General features: G+C 45.1%; 1 protein-coding gene across 4 annotated transcripts in view; it reads right to left on the bottom strand.

Annotated features, from left to right (window-relative positions):
- NECTIN3 (nectin cell adhesion molecule 3) overlaps window positions 1–10,886 on the bottom strand; it is a 60,233-nt gene extending 49,347 nt beyond the window's left edge. For 2 of the 4 annotated variants that reach the window (XM_048933453.1, XM_048933454.1), the window contains exon 1: window positions 10,572–10,886. In XM_048933453.1, coding sequence (XP_048789410.1) covers window positions 10,572–10,758 — 187 coding nt within the window. In that variant the 5' untranslated portion in view covers window positions 10,759–10,886. The remainder of the gene's footprint in view (window positions 1–10,571) is intronic. The other 2 variants (XM_048933455.1, XM_048933452.1) reach the window with 2 other exon arrangements.
- Between the last annotated feature and the right edge of the window lie 1,410 nt (window positions 10,887–12,296).

Here is a 12,296-nt window from a genome sequence, read left to right as displayed (position 1 = left end):
AAACATAGCTTATAAATGGGAAGGAATCCAACTTTTTTTTTTTTTTTTTTTTTTTTTTTTTTTTTACACGGTCTGATAGTAAAAGTACAACCGGGAATGGTCTTAAACTAAGAGAGGGGAAAACTTAGTTTACATGTCAGGTAAAAATTATTTACTCAGAAGGTGACGATGCTATGGCACAGGCTGCCCAGAGAAGCTGTGGATGCCCCATCTCTGGAGGCATTCAAGGCCACCTTGGATGGGGCCCTGGGCAGCCTGATTTGCTGGGTGGCAACCTTGGTCACAGGAAAGGGAGTTGGAACTAAGTGATACTTCAGGTCCCTTCCAAACTAAATCATTCTATGACTGAGGGTCATTCTATGCTTACAGTGAATATCTGTGAAAGAATCACTAGTGACATCACTAGTGACCACAGGGATATCTGCAGTGAATGTTATCAAAAGTCCAGACATTCTCTCCACAACATCCTGGATCCAAAAGTGATGTCTCCAAAGGCTTCAGATCATGTCAGCAAATGCCTACAAAACCTACAAGAACTTCATTACCTATCATATTCCTTCCAGTGACACTTTACACAAAATGCAAAGGTATTATGATGCACAGAACAAAATTAAACCATAAAATGAAATCATAAACCAATTTTAATGTCTTTCATTTGACGATTAGAAGTTCTGTGATCACAGTTTAAGATATATCCCTACCAAGACTAATCCCAGTTAGCAGCCAGCAAGTTAATAAGCTTTCTTAAGCAAGAAACAAAAGCTATCCCAATGCCTTTCAGTTGACATTTTTTTCAAAGGACAGGTGAGTCACCAATACTCTGACAGGTTTGTCCAATACTAATGGAGTTAGGCACGTGGAATACTCAGAACGCCAGCAGAATTTGGTGTTGAGAGTACATAGTACTTCCAGAAAGTTTAAGGATAATCTAGCAAAGAAACCTGTACAAAAAGGATTTCTGAATTTCTTAAAATAATCAATTGAGTTTTGGCAATAGCAACAGTTCTAAGCACTCAGCATTCTAAATATTCAGCATTCCCTGTTCCCATAACTCTGCCTTCCACATGGATTAGAAAATCATTAAAAAAAAAAATGGTGAGGAATACTGTGTGCAATGGCTTTCTAGATGAAGGAGCAAGACTTGCAATCCTCAGGAAAGTCCCAATTCCCTTAAGGAGGAAACTATTCTCCAGTCCTTCCCTTTCTATACACAGTCTTGTCAGTTTATGGGCATATAACATCTATTCTAGGAAGAACAGAGGTCTGGGGAAAGAGAAATTAAGTTGTATTTTGTACTATATTAAGTAGCTAAATCACAAGTTCATGAAGACAGCTAAGCATTGACTCTGCATTTCTACCTACTTAGAAAGTTGCAGCGTTATCTGCCAGTAGTTAACAACTGCAATCCTATTATAAAACACAAAGTGAACACATTCAACAGCAGCAAACTGTAAAATATAATACCTAGATCTTCTCTGTTCATGAGAAGATCAGATGAATTACCAGTTACATTACAGAGCTATGAAAATGCCTGCTGCCCCCTACATCGCTGACTTGAAGCTCTTGAGGCCACTCTCAACTGCAAATTAGTCCTGAAGTTAACCCTTTTTAGACAGAATATACATCAAGACAGTAAGCTAAAGTTAGTAATAGCCAAGCAAATTAATGCTTTATAGCAACTGCCAAAGTGCATTTTCAGCATCTGTCACACTGCCAGTAATACTTGCAGCTGTAGTATGTCTTACTGGCTACTTACTGAGCTAACAGAAGAAATACAATCAAGTGGCGAAAACAACCCTTATAAGTTGTTACTTATTTTAGGGGTTAACAATGAGAACCAACCTTCAAGTAAGCTTTTAGCAATTCTTAACCTACAAGTGAAAAAGCTTTAAAAGAAAATCTTGTTTCAGACTTGCACTTGGACATCTCAAGCTTAATAGAAAGAGACTTCTAAGCACTTCTACATTACTTCAAGGGCTAGCAACTACACTACACCAACTCCTGCCTACTCATGCACAAAATATGAGGCTCTTTTAGAAGGCAAGGGACTTCTGGAAGTTATCCAGCCCTATCCCCAACTCAAAGCAGGGCCAACTTTGAAGTCAGATCATGTTCTGTGTCATACCATAGTCAGGTTCTCAATATCCTCAAGGACAGATATTCCACAATATGTTTCAGAGTTTCATTTGTGTTGTAGAAAGAAAAAAAAAAAGCATTGCTAATAATAAACAATAACTATTAGAATTTCTCTTGTAGATTGTCTGTTGCCTCTTCCTGTTTCCCTGGGCACCTCTAAGGAAAGCCTATTTTCCTGTCACTCCTTTTTTTCCCCCCCTCACACTCTGCCACTGCAGCCAGCAGTTATTATTTCCTCCCACCACATACTTTTAGACTTCTTTGAAGGTTGAGAAAAAAAAAAAACAAAAAAAAAAACACACCCTCACTTTCAGTCTCCCTTCATATACAACACACTGCAGTCTCCTTAATGGACCTGCACAGAGGCATCGGCACCTGCCTTGTACCTTAGCACACAGAAGTGAATACAAGTTCCAAGTTCAGCTGTTCCAAGTACAGCTTCAGAAGCTTAGAATAGTAGGGAATTATTACTTTTTGCAACTGACTGGCTATGCTCAGTATGCTCTTCACCTTTTACACCTCAAACACACACTGCTGACCTAGAAGCACCCCTAGGCTCTTTCTTAGAAAGCTACTTTTCTGCCAGTACACACTACACTTCTGTTGCTGCATCAACTCATCCTCCTCCCTCTGAGAATTTCACATTTGTCTTCGCTGAAATCCATGATGTTTCTGCCAGTCATTCAGACATAAGGAAGAACTTTTTCTCTCAGAGAGTGGTCAGGCACTGGAATGGCTGCCCAGGGAGGTGTTGGAGTCACCGTCCCTGGCAGTGTTCAAGAGGCGTCTGGATGACGTGCTGCGTGATGTGGTTTAGTGCTTGTGGTGGCAATGGTGATGAGGAGACAGTTGGACTAGATGATCTTGTAGGTCATTTCCAACCTTGTGATTCTATGATTCCTTCAGCCTGCAGACTTCCCACCTCTTCACAGTTTAGTCTCAAATCACAGCGACTCCATAACTCTTTTTCTTCACTTCCCTTAGTTTTCACCTTATTTACAACTACACTGGGCTTAGCACACCTACACTAAGTGTAGCACACCTGCCTCTTAAATCTCTGGAAACACAATTACAAAATGGCTCGAGATTTATCAACCAAGGGAATTTCCACTGCATTTCCATTGGGTTCTACAGTCCTCACCTCTTTCTGAGAGACAGAACACTCAGAATTTTTATAATGTCCCACATGAAACTTACACAAAACAATTTCTTCAACAAGACTAACTTATTATTTGCCAGAAGACACTGTAAATTATTAGATGTTTGTGAAAGCACTGACATATCAAATGATAATCAAGACATTTCACAAGAGTCAAAAGCCTATACTCATTGAACTTAACACTTGTCTTAAACATAAGCTGGGTGCACACATCTAAACTTCACCTGATACCATAAACTGCTGAAGCAGCAGAATACCACCTACCTTTAGTCAACTTTTTCCTACATACAATATCCTGAATAAGTTGTTATATTGCATGTGCTGGCTAGCAGAGGAGGCTGTTCCATGCTATCTCAGCTACTGACAACACACTGAACATTCAACAGTGTGTCCAAAAATCTCATAAGAAATGATTAGTAGTATGCCCATAGCCAAATTCTCTTGTTTATTTTCTTTAGCTCTACTGATAAATGCTTACGTATCTTAATAAAGAAATACTGCTTCTGTTTTCAAGAGACTGTATCTTAGGAAAACAGAAATACATCAAAAATGTTAATGCACAGAAGTAGTACTATTTAGACTGCCTGGTGCATTTGTACAGTACAAATATTATCTCCAACATCCATTCATCCAATAGAGTGTTCATAACAGTGCTTGTCCCAACAATAATTAGTTTTCTGCTTAATCATATGCAACATGGGTGGTACTGCAAGTAAAGCAGCAACAGAGGTAGGGGTAAAGAACAGCCATAAAAAACTGGATTAAGAAAGAAAGCTCAGACTAATTGCAGAAAGATACTGAGGACAAGCTTGAAGTGTCACTTCAAAAACAACTTTGACACATAGAAAAGGGGGAAATGATCATCTGTATCTTAAATGAAAATTTGATACAGGAAGAACAGTAAATAATAAGGAAGAGCCATTTACTGCTCTAAGAAATTCTAGTACTCCAGTCAATTCTAGATAAACACCATTTGACTGGCTTTAGTTCTGAGAAGGTAAGGACATGCTATCTTATTCCATGTATTACAACATTAAAAATTATTTTACTTCCAATACTACTTGAGAAAGCTGAAAAGACAAAAATATTTAAGAATGGAGTAGTAATTAAAGAGGAGAGTCTGAAAGCTTGTTATTTCCACTACTGAATTCAACGGTGACCTTCTTGCTAATGTCCAGATGTAAAAACTTGACTGCACTGGTTTCCCACACTTGGGAAAACACTGGGAGCTGGATAGAAGACAGCAGCATTTAAGAAGTGCTTTATTGTTCCTCGTATTTTTTCACTCTACTAGTAACTCAAACTTGACAAGCTTATCAGTAAGCATTTGAAGCAGCCCAAAGTCTAAAAGCTAATTAATGGAAAAGAAAGATGGAGGAAAAATAACATTTAGGATTCATCTATTTGATAGCTTCAGGAAGTTGTTTGTTTCAACTTGACTTGGAAGTTATTGGGCTGCGCGTAAAGTTCTTTACCATAAGAATACACGCTAAGTCACGCGGCAGCAATCACAGGCCTAGCTTTTCCAGACCCAAAGTAGCTACTAGCAATGAGTTCCCTAGAAGCCTGACTTATGCACACCTGCAGCACGTTGCCATCTGCTATTCCACACCTACACTTCTTGCCCTCCACATCCAGGAGAAGACGACAAGCTCTTAGCTAAGAACTTTTACAACTCTTCTTCCTTTATAGGCTGGAAAGAATTGTTTTCACTGATGTTGCATATTACTGCATGATTTGCTGTTTATCTCATTCCCACGTAATTCCCTCTATTTCATCTACATTCATATATTCCTACATTTCCCTTAACTCTTCTTGGAATTTTTTCCCCAGACTTACACAACGCTCTCTCCAACTCAATCATCGCTCTCTCCAACTCAATCATTCTGCTTCCTAATCAGAAAACAGGAAGAGTGTTTACAGTCCTTCTAGCTTACAAACTGAAGTTTGATCAACCTCTCACGCGCCTAATTCAGTAACTCACCATCCTCTTGACAAAATATATTCCTGGTTATGCTCTCTGAGGCATTGAATGCCACTGCTGCCTATATAAGCTCCATTAAAAAACTGATTTTAAATAGGTTACTTACACAAATACCCCCCCACACACACACACATCCCCCTCTTCACACAAGAACAAAACCTTGTAACAAGTGACATAACAAAATAAGAGTAACGAATTAATTGCACCTACAGCTGCTCTTTAAGTGCAACTGAGAAAATCTGGCCAGTTAGCATCATTTACAAGGTCCTAAGGAAATTCCTCATGAGAAATTCTATATTAGTATCTATATGCCACAAAGTTAAGTGGTCATCAGAAAAAAGCATTTAAACAGCCTTTAACACAACATAGCCATTCAAAGCTGGAAAGCAGAAATCAGATTACAAATAGCACTAGCAAGAAGCAGTCTTATCACAGAGCTTTTTTAAGATGAAATAAACCAGGATTACAGCACAAGCACACAACACAACCCACTCACAGAATGGCTTGGGTTGGAAAGGACCTCAAGGATTAAGTTTCAACCCTGCACCACATGTGGGGCCACCAACCTCCAGATCTGGTAGAACCAGACCAGGCTGCCCAGGGCCACAACCAATCTGGCCTTGAACACCTCCAGGGACGGGGCATCCACAGCCTCTCTGGGCAGCCTGTTCCAGCACCTCACCACTCACTCTATGGTGAGCTTCCACCTGATATTCAATCTAAATCTTCCCTTCTTGAATGTAAAACCATTCCCTTGCCCTATCACTGGCTACCCATGAAAAACGTTGATTCCCTCCTTTTTCTAATCCCTTTTAAATACGGGGACCAATATGGGCTCTCAGCTCATTCAGATTTACCTACTCAGTCTGTAGTCATAGATTCCAGTAGTGCAAACCAGATTCTCATGAAAAAACCAACAAAGGTTACCTTCTATTACAAGACAGCATGCCAAGACTAACTCTATAGCAACAATATGTAATGCTTCTGAGATCTACTGCTATCCAATAGATAACTGAATTAACTCAAAGAAACTCCACCAACATTTACTTGGAGCACTACAAGCACTCACTGCTTCGCAAGACTACCTTTTTCCAGTTTGTATACCAAGTATTTCAGCTGCCTTACTGTGGATTCACTGTGGATTTTGTTTCAAAAATTGCAACTTAGACTTCAAAATTGAAAATTTAGAGCTTTCAACTTCTGAGCAGGCTCTAAGAACACCTTCTCATTAGCCACACACACTTAGTAAAATAGAATACCCCCATACCCTCTCCTGAGCCAACGCACTTAAATCTGCAAGGCTGTGTACCTTAAAAGCTACTAGCATCTAAAGCTAATCAGCTGGTACAGATACTCTGTGAAGGCAACAGACTTCACTCCTCCTGTCACAGAACAGTCCTGTTTCCTAATACCATTCTGTGAGCAATGCTGCACAAATAGGTGGGAAATGACAACCTAAACCTGACTATTTCTGAAAAGGTTGCTTAGTCTTACAAGAAAGAAGTCCTGCTAGAATCCTCTTTGTTCAACATAATCTTCATATTCCATGACATAAGATTAAGTTACTTAAGCAGGCAATGAAGAGAAATACGCTGAATCAAGAAATGAGTCAATTTTTAATGGGTAAACAACCATCACAATATTTTTAGAGTACTCAGTGTTCAGACCTCAACACCTCAAAATAACATTAAATTGCACTTCAACAAGCTTAGAAGTGTTCTTGCACACCAGAAGCAAAAAATGATATTTGGTATCCTTGCTTTTCATTCATCCTAAAATCTGTGATTGCTCTGACACTGACAGGTATAAAGCCTACCACTTGCTTCCACCCTGTCCACACAAATTTTATAATCACTTCCTTTAGGTAGAACAACTCAGACCTACTTCATGAAACATTACAAATATAAAATCTGCCAAAATTTAAATAGCAGTCAAGTCAATATTATATATTCTGATGTTAGCATCTACTTTTACTTATTTTGCATTCCTTTTTTCATGAGTTTAATTACCATGCTGCAAAAGTGTTCTTCAATAACAAACATACAGAAACAGAACAGAGCTCAGGACTATTCCAAAACTGTATACTGCATATTAAATAGAGTTCTCCCCAGGTAGGAGCTGGACAAACCTCTGGTTCCACCTTAACTGATTCTAAACAAACCAGATCATCTCTCCCTCTACTTGAGGTAAGTTACTTGTCCCAGCGCAGTTGTTGCTGTTTCCTACTCATGTAGGAGTTTCACACCTCCATACCTACAACATAATTGATCAATATTTCATCCTCTGCAGCCATTATAATCCCTTGTATGCTATCCTTACTCCTCTTAACATTGCCTTATTGGATCTACTAAAACACATCTCTCTCCACCTTCAAAAAAAAGCACATTCCAATAAGAATTTCTAGACTACATTGTCCTTTTCCCCTTGATGTACATAAAAGGCATTTCATTGTTTTCTTGAACTCACCTCAACAACTTACTGAAAGAGCAGTATTTACTAATGCAGCTCTATCTGTAATCAAAAATCCACAAGTTGTTTCAGATTCCACGCGCATTCTCTCCTTTCCTTCCTATTTGAGGGGGTAATTTCTCTAAGGAATTGCAGATCAAATCATCACCTCTGACTGTCAAAGTGATTTCATAAAAATTTGGTTTTATACTGGAGCTTTTCCACTAGGTTGTTTTGGCGGTGCTCTTTCCAATTTTGCCTTTTGCAGGTACTAACAGCACTGACCAATGAGAAAATAAGAACAGTGATCAAATGTAATCAGCAGTTTTGGGTTCTGTCAACACCTCATCATACTTCAGGTGTACTCACACAAGATGACACAAGCATCCTCAAAAGCCACATTCACTGTGTAGACTTTTCTCCCTTCATACTTACCTGTGACAGTTAGGCAGATAACAAAAACTACTGGGGGGAATTTTAGGGGCAAGAAGAAAAGTTATCTAAGCAGTAAGAAACTGACCAAAATCTGTCTTCTCCTGCTCCTGACTTCACAGTCCACAGGTCGCTTGTACTTGAAAATTTCCCCTTCTGTCCACAGATCACACATCAAAACCCTCTGCTTCAAGAGTATTATTTCAAGACAACATTCCAACTTTTGACAGATGTTCTGAAGTATTATCGGTCAAGTTCACATATGCCAAAAGCAATCTGGGAGGACTGACATCTCATTTACACTCATTAAGATTAAAATAGTAAGCTGCCACATGACACAGCTCTCAACTTCATTGTTACAGCTATCTTCACATTTTTACACGCACAATTAGTTTGGCAAGGTTATATCAAGCCAGCAGCTCCAGCTTTCTCACCTCCAAGGAGCACAAGTCACCCCAGCACCTGCTAGTGATGAGTTGTTACTTGGATTAGATGATCTTGGTGGTCTTGCTCAACCTTCACAAATTCATGAAAGGGAGAGAGCAGTGTGCTGGTGCAAGATATTTGCCAACTCTCTGAAAGCTAAGTCTTCAAATCTTAGAGTTTTTGAGATGTGGCATCTTATTAATATAGGAGACAATTTGCAACAAATACAAGCAAATAACTAATAAAAGCATCTGCTATTGATCAAGTACTCAAAAGTCTTATATATAGAACATTTAACTGTTGAAGGCACTTCAAAGCTGAAGCAGTTGGGTCTATAGCACTTCTTACAGTGTTCAGCCAAGTAGCTCCAGAAAACACAGCGTAAGGCAGCACATCTTGTTTCAGTTACTTTTGCAGCAGCGTGGTACAACAGCTCATGAACCGTTAAAAAATAAGACAGACACTGATACAGACACTTAACTCCACAGCCAAGACATATTCACTGTGCGCAATACAAGAGAAATTTCTGCATAAGTGCTTCAACTTTTAGACTACTTCTGAAAAAGCATTTCATCTTCTCTAAGGAGGAAGCATCCCAGTGATCTCGCCTGAGCAGTCTCCTAGCCATGCAGAACTCCTGTGTCGTGACGAAGCACTGCAGTTGTTATTCAGCCCAACAGAAAAGCATGCAAGCACATTAAGTCTCAACAAACTGTAACGGCCACAGGCTCACCGTCAAAGCAAGAAGCGCTGGCAAACTGCTTTCCTTCCTCTGAATCAACCCACGATACACTGAGACCCACCCTTCTGTCTTTCCCACAGCCGCCTTTCTTCAGGGATAGAGAGAACACATGCAATTTCCACATAGTTTCTTCAGCAAACACATGTTTTTAGGCTTAAATTAGTAATAATCATCTATTTCAGAAAGCTACACCATTGCCAGAGGGGGGAGACTATTCCATGCGAGAGCACCATCTCGCAGCAGCACTGCCCCAACTCCCTCCCTGAAAAAGCATTTCTCAGCTCCTCCACAGCTGCTTTATGATGGCACGACTTGCAGGCTGCTCGCAGTATTTTTATCACACCAACCTCCAGAGGCTTCTTCCTAACTTGTTCCTCTTTCCTTCAAGAGGAGAAGGACACGGCACATCCTATAATAAAACATCCTTGCCAACTCCTCATTGCCGCGTTGGGAATACACGGCAGAACGACGGTTCTCAATGTGCTTTTGAAGGAGAAGAAAAAAAAACGGCCCCGCCGCTCCCACTGCCATAAAACCACACCGCGCACACGGGCTCCCATGCAATAAAAGAATAACCGCGCCGTGATTGAGTTCTCAACTTCCTCAGTGCCCGCAAAACAGGAGGGCACGGGGGGAGGGGGGATGTGAAAGGGGGATTCTAGAAGCACAGGGCCCCGCGGCACCTGCCCGGAGGGGATGAGCCGTACGCACACGGGATATCTGGAGCTGAGGGGATCGCCGACTCCAACTCCGGGTTGCACGCACCCAAGGAGGCCAGAAGCCACCTTACACCATAACCAGCACCGGCTTCACCGAGTGAAGGGGAAGCGACGCAAGCCGGCAGCACGGGGAGACGAGAGGGCACCCCACGGACACCGACGCCCCCGCGCCGCCCCTAGGATGACCGCCACCGCCCGCAGGCAGCGGGGAACGCACCGGGGCGGGAAGTACCGCTCCGAACGGCGGCGCACAAACTTCCCCACCGCGCCCGGGGCAGCGCCGCCCGCGGAGCAGACAGCGCCGCAGAGAGGCTGCGGGCAACCGGGAGGGGGCCGCGGCCCGCGCGAGTAACGGTCCTCACACTGCCGGCGGGGCCCAGCAGCCGCCCCGTTTTCCTCCCGCCGGGATCCCGCACGAAGTTTCCCCCAACTCTCCCGTAGCCCCCGACCCCGGAGCGGCTCGGGTTTCCCCGCTCCTCCTCTCTCTCCGCCCCCCCGCCTCGGGAAGGAAAAAGTTGCACTTACTGCAGCAGAAGCGGGAGAACACCAGTCCCAGCAGCCCCAACCCCGGGGGCAGCGCCGAACCCGCCCGGCGCCGTCTCCGCTGCCACCGCCACCACCACCACCGCGGGGAGGCACCGGCCGCTGGAAAAAGTTCCCCACGACCGAGAGGAGCCGGCGAGACGCGAGAAGCGGCTCCGGTCCCTGCCATACTCCAGGCTCGGCTGCTGAGTCGCTCCAGGTCCGGCCACCGCCTCCCCGCGCCGGGCGCGTTTAGCGGCGAGCAGCGAGCGCTGCGCCGCCCCCCGCCCTCCGGAGCGGGCCACACCACCCCGCCGCGGGGACAGGGGGACCGGCGGGCCCCCACCTCCTCCCCCGCTTCCTTCCTCCCCGCCCCGGGGCGAATCGCCTCGCCCCACGCTTCCCGCCCCACTCAGAGACACCGCGAACCGCGCCCGTCTCAAGGGGGGTTCCCGTTAGCGATGCGGCGAGCGCCGGGAGCCGGTGGGAGGGGGTGAGGGCGGCCTCCCCCGGGGGGGTGTTGGTACGGCCCGCCCCGCCCCCTCCCTCGCCCCGCCCGCCCACCCGCCGCCGCCCCGAGCCGGGCCGGGGGCGCCGCGCTCCTCAGCGGGTGGGGCGGTTCCACTCGGCTCTTGCCCGCCTCCCCCGTCCCGCCCGGTCCGCTGGGAAAGGAGGAGACTGCGCCGCGCGAACTGCCGGCTGCAGTCCGGGTGCTGCGCCTGAGGGTTGCGGTGCGGGCAGGCCGTGCGGGAAGGGAAGGGAAAGGCGCTTCCTTCCTTCCTTCCTTCCTTTCTTCCTTCATGGGTCGCCGGGGCGGGATCGCGCCACAACCCTCACGGTCCACCACAAGCCCTCAGCGTGTGCCCACAGGCCTCTCGACACAAACTTCTCCCGGAGCACCGAGGGAGTCCTGAGGGGATGAACAGGCGGGAGCCTGGCAGAACGAGGGGGTCCGGAGTGGAGGCCGAAGCCCCCCGGGGCTGGGCGGGAGATGGCACCGAGGAACGCCAAATATGGCCCTACGCAGCCCTCGAGGCCCTCGGGGAGTTTCTGTCACACAAGCGGCAGGGATCCTGGGCTGTGGCACGGTGCCCGGCTGTCCCCTGGGTCAGGCTGGTGACGCTGAGAAGGGGGAAAGGGCCTCGAGCCCCTGCCTCAGGTCCTTGGGGCCCGTCCCAGGGCTGGCTGCCACCGGGTCGGACGGCTGGAGGTGGCTCTTACAGGCAGTGCAGCTTCACTGCTGCATCCCCACACCAAAGTGAATGTGGGCGCAGTGTTGCTGAGTGCACCCCTAAGTCTGGTAGCCATGTGCAGGAGCTTGAAAGAATGAGGCTGAGAGTGGGGTCTTTACAGTCTGGATATGCTTTTTCATCTCAAATGCATTGTCATTGCAAGAGTGCAAGAAAAGTACTGAATCGCCAGTTATCCTATACCTGGTGCTAAGATATCCATTGGCAGTGGGTTCCCTATAAGCCCGAGAATCACAATCACAGAATAATAGGTGTTGGAAAGGGCCTCTGGAGATGATCAAGTCATATGCTTGATGCAGCATCCTGACAGGAAAGCATTTAGGTTTGTCTTGAATTCACCTCCAGAGAAGGAAACCACCATACAGTGTAATATTCAATCATTTTCTTCAGTGGTGGGCACAAACTGCAGTTTCTCCCCGAGCCATGCATGGCTAAGCTTATCAGATGCTCACAAAGGAATGTTCATCCAGTCCACAGC

The sequence above is a fragment of the Lagopus muta genome, chromosome 1, assembly GCF_023343835.1.
Source record: "Lagopus muta isolate bLagMut1 chromosome 1, bLagMut1 primary, whole genome shotgun sequence".
Classification (NCBI taxonomy): Eukaryota; Metazoa; Chordata; class Aves; order Galliformes; family Phasianidae; genus Lagopus; species Lagopus muta.
The sequence above is the reverse complement of the archived record's forward strand: the minus strand, read 5'-3'. Positions and strand labels throughout refer to the sequence as shown.